The sequence below is a fragment of the Plectropomus leopardus genome, chromosome 3 (assembly GCF_026936395.1).
Source record: "Plectropomus leopardus strain MGB_pleo_1.0 chromosome 3, ASM2693639v1, whole genome shotgun sequence".
Classification (NCBI taxonomy): domain Eukaryota; kingdom Metazoa; phylum Chordata; class Actinopteri; order Perciformes; family Serranidae; genus Plectropomus; species Plectropomus leopardus.
The window spans coordinates 16,547,768-16,570,580 of record NC_142178.1 but is presented as its reverse complement, the minus strand read 5'-3'; the positions used below and the strand labels follow the sequence as shown (position 1 = coordinate 16,570,580).

The 22,813-nt window shown below is 40.1% G+C and overlaps 1 protein-coding gene across 2 annotated transcripts; it reads left to right on the top strand.

Moving 5' to 3' along the window:
• The first annotated feature begins 41 nt into the window (after window positions 1-41).
• cc2d1a (coiled-coil and C2 domain containing 1A) lies at window positions 42-22,178 on the top strand. 2 transcript variants are annotated; one of them, XM_042484659.2, is made up of 29 exons: window positions 42-212; window positions 963-1,032; window positions 1,137-1,272; window positions 1,941-2,044; window positions 2,486-2,731; window positions 2,917-3,244; window positions 4,276-4,385; window positions 4,486-4,558; window positions 6,162-6,269; window positions 6,362-6,489; window positions 7,683-7,755; window positions 7,841-7,980; window positions 9,585-9,672; window positions 9,820-9,896; window positions 10,072-10,167; window positions 10,692-10,814; window positions 11,062-11,120; window positions 12,223-12,339; window positions 13,391-13,464; window positions 13,554-13,612; window positions 13,718-13,869; window positions 13,987-14,077; window positions 14,157-14,312; window positions 15,467-15,598; window positions 15,716-15,839; window positions 17,147-17,223; window positions 17,318-17,365; window positions 17,457-17,521; window positions 18,682-22,178. In XM_042484659.2, the coding sequence occupies exons 2-28, from the start codon at window positions 976-978 to the stop codon at window positions 17,487-17,489; spliced, it is 3,009 nt and encodes a 1,002-aa protein (XP_042340593.2). In that variant the 5' UTR covers window positions 42-212; window positions 963-975; the 3' UTR covers window positions 17,490-17,521; window positions 18,682-22,178. The 2 variants fall into 2 exon arrangements, with proteins under 2 accessions (XP_042340593.2, XP_087931867.1); XM_088075741.1 differs by having other exon boundaries at window positions 17,457-22,178.
• Window positions 22,179-22,813: the final 635 nt, after the last annotated feature.

Below are 22,813 nucleotides of genomic sequence, written 5' to 3'. Positions count from 1 at the left end.
GCCACAAAGCATGACGTGCGTTGCCATTGGAGACGCAATGGCGGAAGTAAATTCCTCAGCTAAGCGTTCTTGTTTTGACAGCTAAACGTTACATTACACCTGTCTGCTTTATAAGCTTTGCCTTTTCTCCGGTTATATCTGAGCAGTTTTGGACTCATATAACCGACCCGACCAGCTGTAACACTGACACCACGGCCCGGGAAACTGACGAGGTAAAAAGCTCGCGTGCACATTCATTAGCTAATGAACTGTATGATGTGTTAGCTTCTTGCTAACATGAGCAGAGAGGCTAACTCGATACAAAACAGCTGAAACTGTCTGAACCGTCACACAGACAGGCTGCTACCGAGGGCAGTGCCGGTGTTACGTCGAGGACTGCTTCCCCGTCGATTTGTGTCCACCTAAAGCTGTCCCAAACCATCTAAGGGACTGTGCTTTATTTGTCAGAGGAGGGACGTGGCTGAGGGGTGACTTTTTTACTCTCCCGAAGTTACAACTACCACTATTAACTACTGGTATTTTTTTGTATTTACACCAAATGTATGTAGTGTTGGAGCCAATGCAGCCAGCAAACGGGATGTTTGTTTTAGTTATCACCAAAACAAACATCTAATTTATTTTAAAAAATGCAAATCCTTCTTTAAAATGATGTAGGACAGTTAAAACTTTGTTTTTCTGTTTTTACAGTTTCTGGCTATGATAAATAGTGTGGATTTGCAGAAAATATGAATTTCAAATCTGCTAGAGAGATTTGGGGTTCAGAGGTTATCTAAAATAAATAAACGTACTTCTACTTAAAGTTGTTTGTCCCTCACTTGAAACAAAATTTTAAAAAGTCCCGCAGGAACACATTTTAACACAACATAGACTCTGTAAAGGTGCATTAGCACCAAGCAACATGTTTAACATCTTGCTCTTTTTTTACACTGGCTGAACTAATTTAACCCCTCTTTAACTTTCAGGTAGCAACAGTCCATGAGTCGCAGTAGGAATCCCCCTCAACGGGGTCAAGGGGCAGCCCGAGCCAAACAGGTAACAACCTAGATTAATGAATGATACTGTTAGTATTTCAACAACAGGCATGACTCAGCACATATGTCCCTGTCTTTCCTTCTGTCTGTCTCGCCATGTCTCAGATGGGGCTGCTCCTTGACCTGTCCCCAGATGGAGGGATGGATGATGATGGAAATGATGAAGATCTGGAGGCAGAGCTGCTAAATCTGGTGGGAGGAGGTGGAGGGAGACCACAAGGGAGGAAAGGTGAAGGCAGAGGTGAGAAATAGTCTTTTTTTCCCCTTGATCTTATTCATAGACATCTGTCAGTGTAAAGTATATTTTCCTCTCTCTTTCTCATTTATGTGCTAGTGCTTAACCCCTCATTGTTTGAGCAAATTGGTTTTGATTTCTATCAAAAACATGGGGAGAAGGCAACAAACAACTTAAGACATGGCCCAAAAATGAGCAAAGAAATTACAAGAAAATCCCTGAAAATTAGCCACAAAAAAAGTGAAAAAACAAAAACCACCAAAAAAAAAAAAAAAGCCCTGAAAAGTGCTGAAATTAAAAAATGTATTTATTTGACTTTTTTCTGTAACATGATTTTAAATATAAAATTATAATTATAAATGTAATTTTCTGGACATTTCCTCCTTTTTGGATAGTTGTCTAACAATCCTCCCCTCTTTTAAAAGTAATATTTAGGTAATTTTCTCGTCACCTTTTACTAATTTCTTGCAATTTGTGGGACATTTCTTGCTAGGTAGGTCATTGCCTTTTTCCCCCGTGTGTTTTAGAAAGAAATCAAACCAATCTGCTCAGGTTTCAAAGGGTTAAATAGGTTGTGAGAGAGGTGTTTGAATGCAGCACAAGAAAACTGATGTCGATCCAGGTTTCAAAGGGCTAAATTGTGATATTTGTATGTATGATTCATGTATGTGCAGCTCCTGTTCCCATGGCTGACATAGAGCGAATGGCGGCACTTTGTATGAAAGACCTGGATGACGACGTGGGGGATGAAGATTTGGAGGATGATGAAGATCTGCTGGTAACACTCACATTGCTTTTGTCCTTTTCAGAGCTAAAACTATTTGTGGATAAACTGATAAGATAAGCTGACTGACAGAAAATTAATTTGGAACTATTTTGATAATGGATTACCTGTGTCAGTCATTTTCAAGCGAAAAATGTAAATTACGGGTTGCTCCCGGCTTCTCTGGTGTGTTGAATTTTTTTCTTTTTTCTACATGCCACAATCAGATGCAACAAAACAAGTTTTTTTTTATCATATATGACAGTAAAATACATATTTTGGGGTTATAGACTCTTGGTTGGACAAAACAAGGAATTAAATAAAAAATAATAATTTTTGGTTGCATTTCTAAACTTTATTTCCACCTACAACATGATGATTGATTTTAGCAGTTTAATTGCTTTAAATATCTGGATTTTTTTTTAACTGCTACCGTTTCTGTGTCTGTGTACTTAGGCAGAACTGAATGAAGTTTTAGAGGATGATGAGGAACAAAGTCCTGCTCCCACCCCTCCTGCCGTCACGCCAACTGCTCCCAAAGTGAGCGTCACGTCCCACTCTGCTCCCGCTGCTGCTCCCAGTGGTGCCAGTGGGGTCGAGTCTCGCCTCTTGGAGCGCATTGAAATGTATAAGACAGCCATTTCCAATGCCAAGGCTGCGGGGGAGACCAGCAAAGTCCGAAGATATGACCGTGGCTTAAAGGTAAAATGGAGAAAAAGAAAAGTATTACACACAACCTCAGTACAAGTAGTCCATCAATACTTTGCCGTCATTTAAACATTGTTCGATACCTAAATGTACTTCTTATATATGAATCTAACACCTGATGTTAAACAGAGGTATTCTTAAATATATGTTCATGTTTTTTTCTCTTCTTCAACCCTCAGACTCTGCAGTCCATGTTGGCATCTGCCAGGAAAGGAAAACCAGTCAATGAAGAGGAGATGCCGCCTCCAGTTGCTCTTGGTGGAAAGCCCAACGTCACAGCCGACTCTGAACCGATCAAGGAGCGAGAAGTGCCAACGCCCACGCTGACGCCGTCTCCTCCCACAAATCAGAAACCTCTAAGGGAGGCTCCACCGGCAACGCCGCCGGCAGCTCCCAATGCAAAGCCGCTTCATCTGACCGTGCCCCAAAAGCCCGCAGCTGCCGTCACCCCGGAAACACCTGCCATCTCTCCCCTCACCCCCAGCCAGCCTGACGCGCAGCACTCAGGTACACACACTATAGCACAGAGAGGACGCCGCCTCTTCACCTCGTCACTTCTCTGTTCTGTGTACTGGATGTATAAGAGTAAAGATGTGTTCATGTTGGTTCATTTTGACAAACACTTTAAATTCAATGACTCATTCTTTGACTAAAAAGGTGGTATATATCTTTAGATTAGCACTGACACAGAGGATTGTCTTATTTTTTTTCATTGGACAAAACTTCTGAAATGATTAGTTGATCAGTAGATTTGTAGATCAATCCCCCTTTGAACTCTTTGACTTTTGATGTCTCGTTTTAAAGTACAGTCCGGATGTCAAACTTCATAACTTTACTTTTACTAGAGAATAGTCTGTTGTATTTTTCCATCCAGCATGTCTGTGTCTCGCACGTTCTCCTCTCACAGTTAATGTAGTGCTTGTTAACTGTTGTTGGCATTAAAGAGTTGCTTACTTTTCCTCATTAACTGCTGATCAGATTGCAATTTGCATATATTTATTTGGCTTTGGTCCATTTCAACGAAAATATGTAGTTCATATTAATTTTAATGATAAAAACCAGTCATCACAAAACACAGTTTGCCTCAGAGGGATTTACAGAATACGACATCCCTCTGTCCTTGGACCCTCACAACAGATAAGGACCCTGCCCCCCCCAAAAAAACCCCAACAAAAAAACAAAAAAAAACCTTTAACAGGAGAAAAATGGTAGAAACCTGAGGAAGAGCAGCTGAGGAGGGATCCTTCTTTCAGGACAGACAGACATGCTATAGATGTTGTGTTTGTACTTGACATTATATAATTAAACTCACTAATTAACTAAATATTCTAAATAAAATATGACAACAGTCATTATCAAAAACAACCACTAATAAAATCACTTTTTCTCATTTGTTACCCCTCACAGAGACAATAGCTTACAAATGTCCCGGCGAAATGACACTGTGATCCTCCAGAGCTTTTTAAAGTTGTCTTTGTTTTTCTATTTTGTTCTCACTTTCATGTTGACAAACACGTGTATACCTTCCTCCCATTCAGAGCTGAAACAGGCAATGTTGTCCAGACAGAGGGAGTACAAGATAGCTGCCATAAACGCCAAACAGAGCGGCGACATAGACCGAGCGAAACAACTCTACCTCACTGCCAAGGTAAAAAATCCAGTTTCAGTGTTGTCACGTGAATAAATCGATTTGTTTGTGCATGTGTATATAGAAAAAGTCCTAATAGAGCTGACCTCCCTTTATGCAGAAGATGGACGTGTTGGTAGAGGCAGTGGACAGAGACCAACCAGTAGACCTGAGCTCACTTCCTCCTCCTCCTGGTCAGTGTAACCTCATTTACTACTTTACTCTATAGTTTTTGACTTTGTTTTGATGACTCTTGCACCATAGCCTGGTTTCTTTTTTTTTTTTTTTACTCTGATTTCTTCATAAGGAATTGAGCTCCCAAGAGTGATATCAGTGCATCATTGCACTATTCACTCTTTGTGGACCTTTCCAAGCTTTTTGATACTGCAGACCGGTGCATTTTACCAAACACATTTTCTTTGTTTGGATGATCATGTTCAAACCGGTTTCTTGCATATTTGTCTGATAGAACACAGGATTATAATATCCTTTTCAAATTTCCATCTCAAACCATGTCTAAATTACAGCCTGTCTTTAACTTGTACTGAATACTGATGAGACAAACTATGATTAATTATCAAGAACCCATGGTTCTATCTCCCTGCCAAATATAAACACACAATTTTACTGAAATGGAGATCATTTAATTGCATAATTATCTGTGAATTTGACTCCATGACAAGGGATAAATATACTCATCACTGTGCACTATGTGAAAAAAGGAGGCTGGTTCTCAAAAACAACAAGAAGAAAACTTCAAACTATCATTTTTATGCCTCCTTGCTGTCGACAGTAGTGGTGAGAGGCATTATGTTTTTGGGTTGTCCGTCCGTCTTTTCAATTCTTGTGAGTGTGATGTCTCAGGAACACCTTGAGGGAAAGTCTTAAAGGATGAAATGATGAAGTGATGGCATTTTATATCTTAAAGGTCAAAGGTCAACTTCATTGCGACATTATATTGTACTGCAGAAACATATTCTGGCCATTACTCAGCGTCTGTATTTGCAACATCTGTATTTGAAGCATTGTCCACTGTCTTGACCACATATGAGTCTGGACAGACGTGGATGTAAACGGTAACTTCACTGGTGTGAGGAGAAATGCAGCCGTGAGATGATAATTCTAGTTGTTTATGAATGGGACTGGCTAACTCCTGATACCCCATGGGTAAATGCTGAATTTTGGAAGGTTGTATTCCAGAACTTCGAACAATATAAATATAGCGATTTGTAATTTTGGATGTTTTTAGAGATGTCTGTGATTTTTTTTCTTTTTTTTTCTTTTTTTTTTTATGTCATTGTAGTCTTATCTCTCCAAGCCTTCTGTAAATCACAGATACATCCAGAAAGGCTACAAAAGTTAACTAAAATAAAAATTACAGAAGCCATAAAGGACCAATGAAGTAAATTTAAGTATCGATATGAACCTAGAAAACCTTGTTTTTTGTTTTTTTTTTTAAAAGGGGAAAACAAAGTTCACAAACAAGGATTTGAAAACCATTCAAATAAATAAATAAACAAAATTTTTTAAAAATCACTTTAAATAAATAAAGAACTTAATGTGGTATATACTCCATCCAACTTCCCCATATTTTTAAGAACTTGTCCTGTTGCGACCTCAGTAATTCTTTCCGTCTTAAAGATATCATAGTCTGTGACTGTTTCTATGTGCTTGTGTGTCATCAGCCTTATTTTCATGTTGCGTGTGCATATTTTTTCTGCTTACCTGATTAAGTAAAGGTTATGATACTACTAATAATCCATCTTCACCCCTCTACTGATATCTGATCATCTGCAGGAGACGTAGTAGCAGAACACCGTGCACCTCCTCCTCAGTCTTCCTCTAAACCTGCTGCACCTGCTGCACCTGCACCCTCACCAGCACCCGCCCAGGTGGCAACTGCTGGTAAGACTCCAGTAACCCTGATCCATCGGATGATAACAATGATACACGTTGAATTAAAGACTAAAGTGTGTGTTTCTGTGTGTCTTGCAAAGATCTGCCTGCTCCCAGCAGTGTGGCGGAGGCTCTGCAGCAGAGGATGGACATTTACAAGTCGGCAGCAGAGGGAGCCAAGAGCAAAGGAGATGATCGGAAGGCTCGCATGCATCAGCGCATTGTCAAGGTACACACCATGCACTGTAAAATATTGTTGATATTTTAAAAGCCAAATCTTTTTTTTCCCAAACATTATACATACTGACAGCTAAAATTAAGTCTGATGCAGCAGTAGATATTCTCAAAGTTACAGCTAGTCTAGTCCTGGCTCTGTGGTGCTGTTTGATTGTGGTGCGTTTTTCTTATTTCCCTGAATAACTGCTGTGTGACTCACTTTATTTTGACTGGAAATACCCTCTGTTGCTTTGACTGTAACTACTACTGTTGCTTATTTTGCTTACCAGAATAGCCTGCAATAAAGTCTGTCTTGTCCTCTGAGGATGGTTGAAATGCTTTGTGGGAAAAATTGGAAACCTTTAATCGAAGTAGATCTGGCGAAAGCAGGGTGAATAGACAAAACAGGAACATGGAAGAAAGGACGAGAAGTTGTTGTGTGACATGCATATTTTGTAGGAGTGGAAGCACATTGATGACATTGATTTCCATGTGGGAGTTGTGCTGTTGTCAATATTGTATTGTTCTTTTTTGCCTCATATACAAGAATATTAACGGTGGCAATGGACAATTAATGAGGTTGTGTGTTTGCAAATATACTTTATTTTTTCTGACTTACGGTGCTGTTACATTTCAAAATAAACATTGCAAGTCTTAAAAGCAAGGACATGGATATTAGTTAACAGGGTATCTGCATGTCCTTAAAAAGTTAAAATTTCATAAATGTTGTACCTTGTAAGTCATTAATGGTCTTAAATTTTAATTTGTGACATCTTAATTGCCACAAACATTTCATCCAGTTTCATTTATCCATCTTTTAATGTCTTTTTGTCAACACTAATCAAGCTCTTCTCCATGAAATTCCACATTTGTAATTTTTTTGCACTGTTTGCAAAATACAGATTATCCTAACTCATTCTTATAACCATATTCCTAAATAAAACCTACCTCTGCATTGCACTCTGTACACTAATTACGTTATACTTACTGAGCCTGCAATGCTTGAACAAGAAAGAGATGATATGAAAAAAACAGTCTTAAATTTCATTTAAAACTTATTTGAAATGATCTCAAAAAGCACTAAACGACACAAAGTGTGTGATACCTGGACACACCCTGCTTAAGAAATACAGTAACTTTCACAGAGTAACAAAAGCAGTATATGATGGTCATTTTCAGTCATTTCACCTCTTCTTTCCTTAACAGCAATACCAGGATGCGATCAAAGCTAGCAAAGCTGGACGACCTGTCAACTTGTCAGATCTACCTGTGCCACCAGGTAACTTTCTCCAGGTGTGTTTCAGGTTTGTGCCTCTAAACTGCACTTTATAATTCCACTAAATGGTGTGTGTTTGCTCCACTAGGCTGTCCACCATTTCAGGGCTCAGGGGGGAGTCAGCAGAACTTCATGGGTGTCCTGGAAACAGCTATGAAAATAGCTAATCAGGACGCAAACGCTGAAGATGAAGATGAAGAAGAGGACGGACAGAGAGAGGCTGCCAAGGTAAAAAATTTATAAATAAAGGCACTACAGAGTGGACAAAATAGCAATGTGCAGCCAAGAAATCTGATTGGTTGCCTTTTAACCAAAGCTAGCAATGTTTTATTGTTTGCAGTGCCAGCTTCTGTGCTAGGTTATTGAAACATTACTGTTTTCTCTCCTGCGTCTGCTGCCTGCAGTGAAGTATGACACCCTGGTCATTTATAAAACAGTAAGAAAATTGGAGTGCACATATAGAATATATTTATAGCAAGGTGAAACATTGTTTTCCAAGGAGACTGAGGTCATTTGGAGCAAACAAACAGATCCTGTTATTGTTTTTCTAATCTATAGTACAGAGTGTTATGCAGTATGGAGGATGCAGTACATGGTACAGTTGTCTCTCTGTTCAGCTTAAAGCTAGACTGCTTAAAGATTTTTTTAAGAATGTTATCTCTGGCAGGTAATATTACGTCTGATTCTCATCTCACATGTCATTTAAAGAATATCATCTTTTGCCATCACACAGAATATTTAGAGTCCCACAGGCTCGATTAAACAAGTTGGGGAACTCGTTTTGTCCTTAGTCTGCATGTAGTATGACTCAGTCTACCTGAAGTTGAGCACCAAATATAATCAGAGATGATCAATTTGTTGCATTGCATGCACTTTTTGTAACGTCTGCATTAACATGAAGCATCTGTAGTATGGTTTTGTTGTTTGCTTCGTTGTTGCTCTGTATTTATGTGAAGCAGCTGACATCTTTATGCCTCTGCTCCGGTGATAGACGTGGGCAGAGCTGTTATGTTTTTGCGTTGTCCGTCCATTTGCTTGTCCGTCCTATTCTCATGAATGCCATATCCCATATCAACACCTTAAGGAAATTTCTTCAAATTTGTCACAAACGTTCACTTGGACTCAACAGTGAACTGATTAAAATTTTGTGGTCAAAGATCACTGTGACCTTGCATTCGTTTAAATGCAATATCTCAAGAAAGTCTTAAAGGACTCAGCACAAACATCTACTGGGACTTAAGAAGGTATTAATTAAAATTTGTTGGTCACTGTTGGTTACTGTGACCTCACAATATATGAGTTTGGACATAACTAAAGAATCCATACATTAATTCTAACAAAAGTTCACAAAAAATGTCAATTAGAATAAAATGATGACATTTTATATCTAAGAGGTTAGAGGTCAGCTTCACTGGGAAATCTTAATGTTCAGCAAAAACACTTCAATAGCCCTTATTCAAAGTCACATCTCAGGAACAGAAGGGGCGACATTTGGTCAGATGCTGGTGACACTAATCTTGGATGCCCACCTTCAAACCATCGCCGAGGGGAAGATGTGCGTGAAGCATCCATGTTTTCAGAGTGCAACTGAAAACTGCAACTTGACAGGTTCGCAGAGGCATACAGTTGCGAGGTGGTTATCTAGTTTTCTGATAATGAAGGGAAATCAAATTAAATGTAATTAAGATCTGTTGAAATTAATATAAAATACTAAATTATGCACACAAGTATCTCAAGCTGTCGCACTCTAAGAGAACAACACTACCTTAAAATCTGTATGTTTCATTGCATTCATCTGAGGACCCTATCTCTCATATTTTCTCTCTCCTCAGCCTGCAGTGCGTCCACCTGCCCAGAAAGCAAAGTCTCCAGCTCCTCAGGCCCCTGGAGGCTCCTCAGCTCCAAAACTGGGACCTAAAGGTGCATTCAGAGCGTGGGTTCGTGTATGTGTGTGCACATGGCCACCTGTCTGCCCTGCATGTACAAAATGCAGCACACAAAGTGTTTGAGTGTTGCACAGAGTGAGAGGCAAAGTTTCACTTCGTTTTCTCTTAATTATCCTTTCAGCCCAGCAGCAAGTGGATTTCCTGTTGCTAAGGCGACAGGGTTTTATGCGTGCAGCTCTGCGCTCCAAACAGATGAAGGTAAGCTGTGGACTTTTTTTTCTTCTTTGCTGGTGATAGATACCCTGCCATCTTTGTATTTTTTGTAGATGTCTTTATCACAGCCGGCTGTTGTTTTATTGGAGTCTTGAACATCTGTCGTGTCGCTGTGGTTCGACTGGTACGTCTGCTAGCATGTGATTTTTTTTTTTTGCAGGACATGACGGGAGCGGCGCAGCACCTCCGACACGCCAAGGGACTGGATCCTATGATCACCGCTGCCAAGTCTGGCCTACCTGTGGATATCACCAAGGTCATAAATATATTCTCATGTGCAAATTAGTGACACACAAGACGATGCAGAGCAAGTTTGTGTGCTTTGAACATGTTGTCACAGGAGCAAGCACAAGTGTGAGGCGTGTTAACACAAAGTGGGACAGAAATAGAGAGATAACAGGAAGGAGGTATGGGGTGAAATCAAAACACCTCTGAGCTCATCACGGTCTCACCTTCTGTGTTTTTATGTCTGTACCTGTGTGAGTGAGAGTTAATCTGCATATTTTCTATGCTGTTCGACTATTTTATTTCATATAGTTGCCACTTCTCCCGTATGACTTTCTTTCATTTTGCCTCACTTTTAACATCTTTGCTTCATATAACCCATCTCTCTGACTCAGCCCCGCTCTGTCATTACCAAGAATATTAAGCTTGTGCCTCTGATAGTTTGTCTTCCTGTCCGTCTGCAGAATATCACACAAACTTAGAAACAGACATCCACAATTTATGGTGGACAGATTTTTTTTGTTTCTCACCACATTTGTAACTGTCTCCTGACAGATTCCCAGTGCTCCGGTCAGTGACGAGGACTACTCTCTGGCTCGCTCCCGTTCCTCCCCTCACTCCCCTCGCTCCAGCGATCAGTACCACGGCCTCATGGAACTTTTGCGGAAGCAGCATGAGGTGAGGGCACACCTCTCCCTTCTCCTATTATGTACATTTTTATATAAAAGTTCACCTACTGAATCTGGCTGTATATCAGTGACCAGTTTATACTAATGATGGCTGGTGATTATGGCCTTCTATTCATGCAGCTTTTTTTTTATTGACAAAACACAATTGTTCTTCATTGTCTTGTCTTTGGCTATTGTGTGTTTTATTGTGTGTTTTCATGCCCACGCCTTCTTTTGTTCTGTGTCTCGATCTACAGAAATGTTTGGGATATGCTCAACAGCTCACACAAATGGGCAATGTGGCCGAAGCTCTGAAGTAAGAGACATGTCTTGGTTGTATGTTTGTATATGCAAATTTTATTACACGTTCTATGGATCCATGCTCTCCTTCCTATTGCTAGAGATTGAGTTAAATGCACGTGTAACTCAAGTCAGAATGTTATTTTTGGTTTAAACTGAACACAAATATTTGCGTATCATGCCAATAAGACATTTATTATGTTAATCATTAAATTGAATCAATCTGTCTTTGATTTTATGGCATAGTTTACATTTCTAGAGCTGAGCCAAATAGCTCCAAGCTATAACATTTCAGAACTGTCAGTCGTAATGTGAAATTCAAATTCTAAACCAACATTCAAATGCTACGAATGTTTTTGTTTGGCTTTTTTGTAGAAACAAGTAACCAGCAAGCTAACCGAGCTGTTGGAGATTTAAGAGATGTTTATTTTCTCTTCACAAGTCACAGCAGCTACCAAAACTGACAACAACAGTTGACTGATAATTTATTTCGCAGTGAAAAAACTGCCATCATCATTTACTGGGGCCCTAAGTCTTCAAATTGCCATCCCTGACCACCAGTCACAAGCCCAAATAAATAAAGTTTTTGTTACATTTAAGGCAGAAAACACATTTACCTTCAGAATGACTTTTCAGATCAGTATATGTCTTAATTTCCTTCTGTTGATATACGAATTGGTTCATTGAACTATGCATTTCAATACAGTGTTGTGTGGTGTTACCATGGCAACACTTGATTTTACTGTTAACCGTCATTAGCATAATACATTTAGTGTAACTTTAAGGTCACACTGCATGTTACGTTTTTCCCTTACAGATTTTCACATACATTTTCCGTCACACTTTGTGTCCTCCTAAGGAGTCTTCAGTGCCTCCTTTTCCTTAGATGTGTTTTGACAAATAACGTCATCACCTAGAAACAAAAACTTCGGCAGATCATGCTTCTAAAATTCTTATGTCAACCAAAATTTTAAAATGCAGGAATACATGTGTGTTTGAGCAAATGGAGCTGTTTGGTGTGTTGGTGTAACGGCTCTCTTTTCAGAGATCAGACCTGTGACAGTTGAAGCCTCGGGCCGTCCCCTAAGACTTCATATGAGGTTTGTGTCTCTCCTCAGGTTTGAGAGGCTCGTTGAGGAGTGTATGAAGAACATAGAAATACTCAAGAATGCCTACGCCAAGGGCCAGCCAGTCCCTAAGTGCCACACAGAGGAGAGGACCTTCAACGTTATCAAGTCAGCAACAAACTCATGATAATGGAAAATAATATAATCATATTTTTGTTATAATGTGTTGTCTTTAAATGGTAGGACAGAAAGAGTTTAAGTCAACACTTTCTTAGCCACATTAGTGACCACCACTCCACCACTTTGGTCCAGACTGAAATATCTCAACAACTATCTGATGGATTGCCATTCAGTTTTGTGCAGACATTCATGGTTTCCAGAGGTTTCTCCAGAAATCATGACCTGCTTTCTCAAGATAATCCACAGAACAATTTCATGTAGGAGCTAGTTTCTACCAAACTACACCTGCTAACTGTATCACTGTGCAGAAGGAAGCGCGCATCTACTGCTAGCTCACCTAGCAGCACCACCCTAGCTTACAATACAGCTCAGCCGGGGAGGATGCCGTTAATGTTTAGGATCTCGCGCTATGAGCATGAGCCTCTTTTCCATAAGTAGATGCACGCTTTGGTTCGGTGTATTTTATACTTTTTTTAAAAACTTGGCACAGTGGGATTCAAAGCAGTGGAGTTAGAAACACAAAATTGCCCCAAAAATTTTCCTTTAGATGCCATCTCTGTTCAACCAGCATCTCCATTACAAGCCAAAAAATTCATTTGTGCAAAGTTGAAGAACATTATATTTGTCTTAAGCTGTAGGGGCCCTGAAATACAACAATCAGATCATTGGGATACTTTAAATCCTATTTCCTGGTCTTTTTAAGGAATTTTAAGGAAAGATTCATGTTTAGCAAAAGTTTTTAAACTGAACTGAGTGTATATCTGATTATAAAGATTCTCAACACATCAGATGTTTGATGTTAAAAAAAAAAAAAAAAGTAATATACTGTCCTTGACTGTATCGGCAGATGAGTCAGATTGACTCAGTGTGACTCACTCTGGCTCTGCTCCAGTATCATACCAAGCTAACAGCTAGCTGGCTCTGGCAGTGACTCATGCACCAGTCGGGTTTGTTTGGCTTTCAGTGATGCTGACTGGTTGTTGTCTGTCACTTGTGATGCTGTTTAATAAAGGTTGTGACCCCTGTTTTTGTAATGCAGGACCCACTCCAGCCTGACGCCCAATGACCTGATCCTGTACATCATCAAAGCCATCAACCTGCCGGCTCCCTCAGGTACTGAAGGCATCTCTGCGTCTTTGAAACAACCGGGTGGAAAATGTGTCAAATGCATGATCACTTTACACCTACCTCTCTGCCTTCAGGTGTCTCACCTAACGATCTGGATGCCAGTGTGAAGTTTGAGTTTCCTTTCCCCAGCGCGGTGAGAATCTTTCCCACTCAGCGAGCAGATTATGGATATTTCACTCTGTTTACATCGAGATGTGTTTTAATGTATTCGTCTGTGTGTGTGTGTGTGTGTGTGTAGGAGGAGGCTCAGAGGGACAAAACCAGCACAGTGAAGAACACCAACAGCCCAGAGTTTAAAGAGAATTTCAAACTCAACATCAACCGCACCCACCGAGGCTTCAAACGAGTCGTCCAGTCCAAAGGCATCAAGTTTGAAATCATCCACAAGGGGTAAAAACCATAACCGCTTTGGAGCAATATAGGCAGCAGCCTCCCTGTTTATCCTCATGATGTATGCTGTAGAGGTCTTTCATGCTTTCGTCAGTTCTTCTCTGTGTTTATTTACAGAGGCCTGTTTAAAACTGACAAAGTTGTCGGCACTGCTCAGCTGAAGCTAGAGGCTCTAGAAAATCACTGTGACATCAGAGAGATAATAGAGGTGAGCGTTAATAACAGCTGAACACACACACACACGTGCACACACCAGATCTATCTAACAGTGTGAATGTGTTTCATAGGTGATGGATGGACGGAAACCTACAGGTGGAAAGTTGGAGGTGAGAGTGAAGATCAGAGAGCCTTTATCGGGAGCTGACCTTCAGCCGGTGACAGAGAAGTGGCTTGTTATCGAGCCGGTGTCCTCCCTGTCCCCTCCAGAGAGACAAAAGGAACGGGTGAGTTCATTTTTTAAATTGTATTTATTTTTTATTTTACTCTTTTTAAACAACGTAGCAACTGCAGTACAATCACTGCAAAATATCAAAATATAAAAGCTTGCATGTTGTCTCGTTTTGAAATCCTCCAACCCTGGCCAAAGACACTAAAAGACAAGTTATAGAAAACTAAAATGAAAGTGCACAAACGTATACATAGATGTATACATTTTTGACATACATACAGAAATAGAAACAGTAAAATAAATCAAAATATAAACATGAATACTCACATGCACATATTCATACAAACAAATAGATGCACACATTCATCACACTATGACAATTTTAATATGCTTTTAATAAGGATCAGTGATGGAAAAGAACACAGTTTTAGCATTTCTCATTTTATTGCATTTCATAGCTGGAAATGTATCTAAATATTTCATTCACTAGCCTAATACAAGTACTGCAGTCTGCAAATACATCCTACCCCCTTCACCTATTGATTGAAATGTGTGCTTCTATGGGTGCTTCCATTGTTGTTTGATGTCAAACAACTGCTTCTTCAGGAAGTTGGAGGAAGATGGATTTGCTCCGAGTTTACAAGTAGGAACTCCACCATCTCGTTGCATGCTCTTCCTCTGCACACAACTGAAGAATTGGCGTCACTGGCTTTTTTATCTCAGTGGATCAACCCCTAATATTGGCATAACTGTGATGCATGGACACATACATCAATTTGCATTTTCTTTTTCCATTCGTAGGACATAAAATTTAATAAAATTTGCACTATATTTGGATTGAAATCTGACTCATTACAGCAGGCTTTTCACCCCACCTTTAATTGTGGCCACAGCTTTAAAAACACTGTAGACATGGTGGGACGGCACATCGTACAAACTAGTTTGTCTCAAGCAGAACCTGACCTTCAGTCAGGATGTGAGCTGCTGCTGTCTGGTTATTATGCTGTCATCCTGCAGCCGCCTTTGAAAGGCCTTAACATGCAGGAGCAACAGTACACCATAGGCACAAGTATATCGATAGTGTCAGTTCAATAAAGTGTGTGTGTGTGTGTGTGTGTGTGTGTGTGTGTGTGTGTGTGTGTGTGTGTGTGTGTGTGTGTGTGTGTGCGTGCGTGCGTGCGTGCGTGCGTGCGTGTGTGTTTGAATCAGGCTCCATCTCCACGGTCTAAACCCAGACATGAAACGAGCGGCAGAAGCAGTCATCCCAACAACTCTCCTCCGCAGTACAAACTCTACAGCTTCAGCCTCCTCAACTACGACAGGGAGCGGCTGGAGAGAAAGGTATTTGTGTGTGTTTATGTTTGAGCGCTCTGAGACCGTCCACAACATCCACTTCTCTAATGCCTGTGATGCCCCAGTGGTACAAGAGTCTCCTCAGTCATTACGCCCGTCTCTCAGATTGCAGAGTACCGAAAGGCGCGACGGGATCCCCCATCTGACCTCATCCATCAACACAAAGAGCTCACACACAGACTACAGTGGCAGAAGGCTCACCTGGAACGAGGCTCCTCTACTCTGTCAGGTAACCCCAACACACACACACACACACACACACACATTTTACAAATCCTCATATGGGCTTTATTTTTTTAGATATTCCAACACAGACTCAGACAAAATAGGACCATGTTTATTCATTAGTTTGAAAATTCCCCTTCATGAAATGGGTGGTTGTAACAGAAACATGTCAGAAAAAGCGATGTAATTCATTAATATATTAGTATATAAAAGTGTAAAGAAAGAGCCACTCTGGAGATAGTGGAGGTACATACTAAATCTCATGTTGTATTGTTTGGATTTAGTTCAAATTTGCCATAATATCTGCTGTATACCTCAAAGCAATATGAATACCAAAATAGGTATGTATTATAAATCCAGAGGCTTTTAAATAAAATGTTGTCATAGGCAATGATTTCACACAGACACCTGTATAAAAAAGTTTTTGTAATATATGATGGTATGTTAAAGAAATTTCCACAAAAGCAATAACACAGAGGGTATAATTTTTTCATGCTAAAAGGTAACAGAGTTTGCAAAAATTAACTGTTTTATCTCTCTATCGTCTTAAAATATTTAATTATTTATTATTTATTCAAACTCGACACTCCAAGCTCTACCATAATAGATGCTGTTACCACATTAAAAGATTTTCTACAGACTTTTGAATTTGTTTTTTGGGTTTCAAGTTGCTGTCATTTCTATCCTCTCCATTTTTTCTTTGTGTAATTTCCTACAACTTATAAGATACAAGCACCATTCTGACTTCAATACCTTTTTTTAATAGAAGGTATTTTGACCGAAAATATGATGCCATAAAAGTCATGAAATAGTCTTGAGTTTAGAATTTGTGAGGTCTAAATTTCCACAAATGTGTTATCTAATGTAATTTCTCCATCTTAAAAGTAATTTTTGTAAAAATTAGTCAAGCTCTTTTGCATGAACATCCACATTTCTGATGTTCACCTACCACTTAACCAAATACTGTATTTTTACTTTATACTTTTACTTATCTGTTGGCAAAATGTAGATTAATCTTTAAGTCACACTTATAACAATAAACCCTGCCTCTGCAAAGGGAATGGATACTAACCTTTATACATATCTGCAATGCTTGAGTTAGAAAAAGATTATTTGTCCAAAAATCTTAATAACCTTGAAAAGGTATTAAAAACCATTACATTTTACTGTCTGATACCTTTAGACACCCTGGGTCCAATACTGTCTTCTGAAACAGTGCAAGGGATGCGTCCCCAGTGTCCCATCCATGAATTACACCCTTAGTAAATGTCTCAACCTCTCAAACACCCACATTTCCTTTCATGTGTGTAGAGTATGAAAATGTGCTGCGGCACTCCGTCCAAGGATACGCTGAGTCCGTGAAGAAATACTCCAACCAAGGCAACAGGGTGAGTGCAGCTGTGCAGAGGACACCGCTCTGTGCGTTTGTGTGTGTGTACATGTTGGGTTTTACTGTGTAAAGTCTTCAATCTCTTTTTATAGGACGCTGCCAAGGATGCACTGGGCAGGTTAAAGATGGTAGAGAATGAGGTAAGGGTTTCTTTATACTGCCAGTATAAACAGATATCATCGCGTATGTGCATACGCACAATGTAACGTACACTTTTTTTCTCTGCTTCAGTTGGAATCGCTGAGAAGGAAGCGCACAGGATGAGAGGAGAGTACGGGAGTGGAGACTTGGCTGGAGTACTGTTATATCATATCTCTCTCTCTCTCTCTCTCTCTCTCTGTCTCATACACACTCATATACAAACACTACAGTGGGTACTTTGAGCACCTTTAGCATGATCCTGTGCTGCTGATGTCCATGACAACTGCATGAACCAACCCGATAGTTCTGATCGTATAAATTGTATCACTTGTGGTGCCTCGCCTGCCACAGTAATTAAAAAGAAATCTGTGACTACAAAGGGACACAGAAATTAAAGCAAGCATTAGAACTTATTAAGGGAGAAGCAGGCTTATTTGCACTTAAACAGCAGAGAAAGCTGACTCTAAAAGCACGGCTTTACAGACCTTACCTGTGCTCTGTTAATTGTTTTTTTTATTTCCATCTTTCATCGGAGATCAGAAGTTTTGCATTTGGCACGAGCTCAGAGAATCATTTGGTGTCCGCAGATGACCAAAGCATACGCGTGCATGTGTTTGAGTGCTCTGAAGTGTGTTTAACCAATGGACTGAGGTGTTTTTAACCCCTTTTTCCCATATTTTATGTGTGTAATGAGCTTAATCTAATCTGTCTGCTCCAGTGTTCCCAGATTACAGTAATCTGCTCCGTTTGGAGTGGTGTGATATGGGAATAAAAAAACGGGGCTTCGGGGCGCCGCAGCCTACATCCCATAATGAGGGATTAGTGTTTGTGTCACCAAGGAGACGACTAGATCAGACGTGGAGTCGCCTTTGGGGCTGGGGAGAGGGGGTGTTAGCAGCGTGCCATGAATGTGGGAGAAGCTTAGCTCTGCAAAAGGATTGCTTCTTCTTCATCAGCTGTTTCTCTTTTGTTGTCTTCTTCATCTCCACTTCCTCCACGCTAATTCCTTTGCGTATTTTCATAGATTATTTCAAGTCGTGAGTAATAGGTCGCTCCACTTGGATTTTTCTTTAAACTCTTAAACAATATTAAGCTTATTATGCTGTCGATTAGAAAATAATTAACAGCTGCTGCGTCAGCTTGCTGCTATTTTCCACAGACTTTTGGCATATGCAGTTTACAAAACCAGATTCTGTCCCGCTGAGCTCTCCAGTGGCAGCGCAGTGGATGCCGAATAGTCTGCCCACAGGAAGACAACCCAATATGTGTCAGTAAGGATGGGTAATTGCTCATTTCTATTTCTGTTCCCTCGTAGACATCCCTGTCACAGGCATCCTCATCATTCCTCGCTGCTTTACACTTATTGTGCCCATGGAGTCAGGGGGACGAAATCCAGACGAGTCCTGTGAAGCTTCCTAAAATGTGTGACGCCTTGAAATTAATACTTTCGCCACAACAACACTAGATGTACATAAACAGCAATGTGTCGCACGTGTCATGTATTCTCTGGACAGATGTTTCTTCTGTGTGTTTGACAACCTGCTAACCAGCCGGCGGCAGACTCTGTTGATCCGCGTAGATTGCGTGCAGCCAGGATGTAGCAACTACTTTAAAAAGAGCCTCACTGTGTTTTTTTATTTGACTCTTCAACGTGGATGATGTCTGTTAACTCCACTAATAGTTTTTTTTTTTTTTTTTTTGGGTCATGTGACATAGCAGAGAATCATGTGTTTGCCCTAATCCACCCACTGCCTCACCCCATTAACAAATAATCCTGGTTAAAGATGACCTGATATGGTCTGCGTTGATTTTTTATGTAACACCCCTTCCCCCCACTTTGTTTTTAATCTATCAGGAGAGGATATCTTCTGCCTCTTTGTTAATGCTAAGTTATGATGCTTTTGATCATCTGTTATTCTTTTAGATGTATAGGCTAGGTGACACAATAATCTTAAGATTTAATGTAAGGGGATCCTAAAGCCGGGGTAGTGAGAAATCTGGAAAAGGCAAAACAAAAGGCACAACTTGAAAATACACCCTCCTCCTGCAGCTGGGCCCTCTCTGTTCAAAGCCCCTCTCACCAGACAATCATGTGCACATGCATTTCGTTGTTGTCAGGTGCAAACCTCATATCTCCACTGTCTTATTATTTCTTTCATAAATTAATTATATTGATCCCCCTCATCTTCTATCAGTGGGTTTTACCATTTCTCAGCCAATGAAATGGAAAAAGTTTGTGGGTAAATGTCCTATCTCCATTGAAACGTGAAAAAATGCAATTTTGGGGATTTGAGGAGGTTTGGGTCTGACAGCAGCGATTTGTTTCATACAGTAACTCAGTGTTTACCGTACATTGATTTATTTAATCTCATTTGATTGTTCGGTCTCCTGCAGCTCCTTTGCTCAGCCCCTCCTTGCCTCGCTCGGTCTCTCTCTGTTTATCAGACCACAAACGAGACAAGAATTAGCTAACTAGCCACTTAACAGTCCCTCCGCCTTGCTCCCCGTTGCCATGGACTGCTTCGCCAGAAGGAGAGCGGGCAGCAACTTGGGAGAAACACCTTCAGTTGGCGCATTTAGTGGCTTGAATTCAGGCAGCGCAACACGCCCTCAGTGTGTGACAGCAGGCTGCCGGCCAGCAGCAGCACCAGGTCTAACCTGTGTAACGGCAGCAACAGAAAGTTTGCTGATCCAGTGCAAAGTTGGGCTGTCTGTCCTCCGAGATGACGTTAGTGCTGGCTGGATTCGGTTTGCTGTTGCCCCTGACCGGGGTCTGTCTCTACAGCTGCTGACCCCTTGTCGTAGTTAGGTGGTCTGTAGCAGTGGGGATTGGGTTGGAGGACACACTGTGATTTGAGGCTCTTACATTAGCTGACGTTGGTTACATACCGTGAACTTGAAGCCGCAGCCATGAGCTCCTGGCTCTGCTTAGCAAAAGACTAATCTATTAGCAACATTTTCTCTCCATCTCTTAAACCCTGTGCCGATACTGACGTGTTTTGTTTCGTTCATTGTCAAACCCTCTCTTTGATAAGTCTGTCTTCCTTTTTTGGGTTGCTTTGCGGTGCAGGCAGTTGTTGCCAATATTGGATTTGCGACCTTCTCTGAAGGATTCTCCACCATTGAATCAGGCTTTTACCATCTAAAGGGACGTGCACGCATATCTGAATTTGTCGAGCCGTCAATATGAACGCTCTCTCTCTGACATGACCTGTGATTGGCTGAAGTCTGCCATCACGGCCCAGATTTCCTAAAGCCTGAAAACAGCCAACAGAGTTTATTATGGGATATTAGCGCAATGATGCCAGAATGAAACTGCTGACCACAACTTTAAAAGACAATATCAGTGTTTGTGCAAGATGTAGCTCCTCAAATACAAGTCATGTGCACTTCCTCATCCTCAGTGTATGCAGCACAGTTTCAGATTTGATGTATTTTCCCCACTGTTCCAGGCAGCCGTTAGTTTCCATTTTTTAGATTGCGGAATAAAAATCAGTCAGCAGACTGTTGACGCCTGCATGCCGAAGTTCAAAGTATGTTGCATTATGCAGTATTGCAGTTTAAATACATATTATTTCTCTAACAGTGAAGATTAAGACAATGTAAGTTTGACAGAAAATGTATGCAGGCTCAGTAGATTACACACAACTTAAACTACTTTCAAGAGACTACTTATTGGTTTTCATACTGTATGGAAATTAATGGAAACCACTTGCTGCCTTTTAAATATAAAATAAAAATAGGAAGATAAATTATTTGGTCTATGAAATGCCAGAAAATAATGACAAATGGCTTACAATTTACGAAAGCCCAAGGCACTGTCTTTTGTGAGACCAGCACTGGTGGATGTAGGGAATTTTTGGTGTTTTGGCTTGAAAAAAAATACAGACGATTATATTATTAAACCAATTAAGCGTCAAAATGTTTCAGATGTACAAAAAGGAATTTGCATTTCTTAAACCATATGAGGTTTTATATAAATTAGCTAAAACATGGAAAAACATCAGTTTGGTCCTTTAAAAGATTTTTACTCAAAAAGTAAAGACTGAATGTGATCACGTAGTTCTGATGTCACTCCGAGTTGCAGCATTTGCAGGTTTTAACGTCGTTAAAGGCTTGCACAAAATGGCAACTGAGCAGCACCTCTTTCTCTCAGTCTAAAACCTTTAACCCCATGTCACCCCAAACACACACACACACACACACATCACCCCACTGCTCGGGTAACCTCATGGCCTCTGAGGCTGTCCCGTTGTCATAGCAACAAGCTCATCAGCATTCAGTGAGGTGGTTGGATGGTCAGGACCCGAGGAGAGGGACATATTGTTAAAGTTTGTCCTGCTGGTGACTCACACTCCTTTCGCGCATTTACAAGACACCACGCACACACTCCTTTGAGCTCTTCTCTTTTTTTTATTTAATCTCGTTTGGCTCTCCTCTCAGTTTGACTCGACTATGTAATCTGGCTGCACTCCATTTTAAATAGGAGAAAGTTTTGGTGGCTTGTTTGTCATTATTGTTAATATTCCTACCCTGATCTGCTGCAGTACATGTATTCATCTGGGCTTGGGAAAGCATTATTCTTGAAACTACGACATTTTTTTAAAAAATCCATTGAGTCATGTAAGGGCAATCAGTATAAATGTAATATTTGTATAAATAAACAGCATAATATGCTCCGTCTCTATTTTTACGTGTAAGTCATGATGATTTGTGAAGCTCAAACGGTGAATGTATGAAGGCCTGATTGTTTAGGCTTTATTATCTTCCGTATGAGGTCGGTGTTAACATGAATAAACAGGTGAAACAGCACTCAGGTTGTGTCTTCATTGAAGTGAAAAAACTGACCAGATTTCTCCCATTTGGACTGATTTCTGATTAATATTTTAGTATGCACACTTTTTAGCAGTATTTATCAGCTTGACATTAATGAGTTTTTACAGGGGTGTAGCACCAAATTCTTGGCCCTAAGCACAAGCGGTCTATGGGCCCCCCGCCCTTAGTCTCTTGATCCATGTCTCTCACGTACCTTTTATATTATTTTTCGTCTAGAAAGTAAGTTTGTTTTCTTTTCTTTTGGAACCCTGATTTCCATTATTTATTTGTTACAACTGTGTATAAATATATTGATATCATTACTGTCATCATCAATATTGTCACTATTAGTTTGCTGCTATGTTATAGGTTATAGTTTACTCCTCCATCTCTATGGGAGGAAATTGAAAACTATATTGTAACTACCTAATATATTGTTTAAAAAAAAAGGTAAGAATTTGCCATGTTAATGTAGACTTCTTAACTGTTTTGAAATTAAAATAATGGAATTATAATCTTGTGATTTAAAATGTGATTAATTGCAGTTAACAATTGGAATTCTGCTAATAAAATAATTGTGGTTTTAAAAATTAATTGTTTGACAGCCATAAAAAATACAATAAAAATAAAAG

What these genes read in the sequence shown, in the direction of transcription:
- cc2d1a (XM_042484659.2), top strand. Translation starts at nt 976, where the DNA reads ATGAGTCGCAGTAGGAATCCCCCTCAACGGGGTCAAGGGGCAGCCCGA. An exon ending in TGCATCAGCGCATTGTCAAG is followed by an intron (nt 6,490 to 7,682) that starts GTACACACCATG and finishes TTTCCTTAACAG; the next exon opens with CAATACCAGGATGCGATCAA. An exon ending in CAACCTGCCGGCTCCCTCAG is followed by an intron (nt 13,465 to 13,553) that starts GTACTGAAGGCA and finishes CTCTGCCTTCAG; the next exon opens with GTGTCTCACCTAACGATCTG.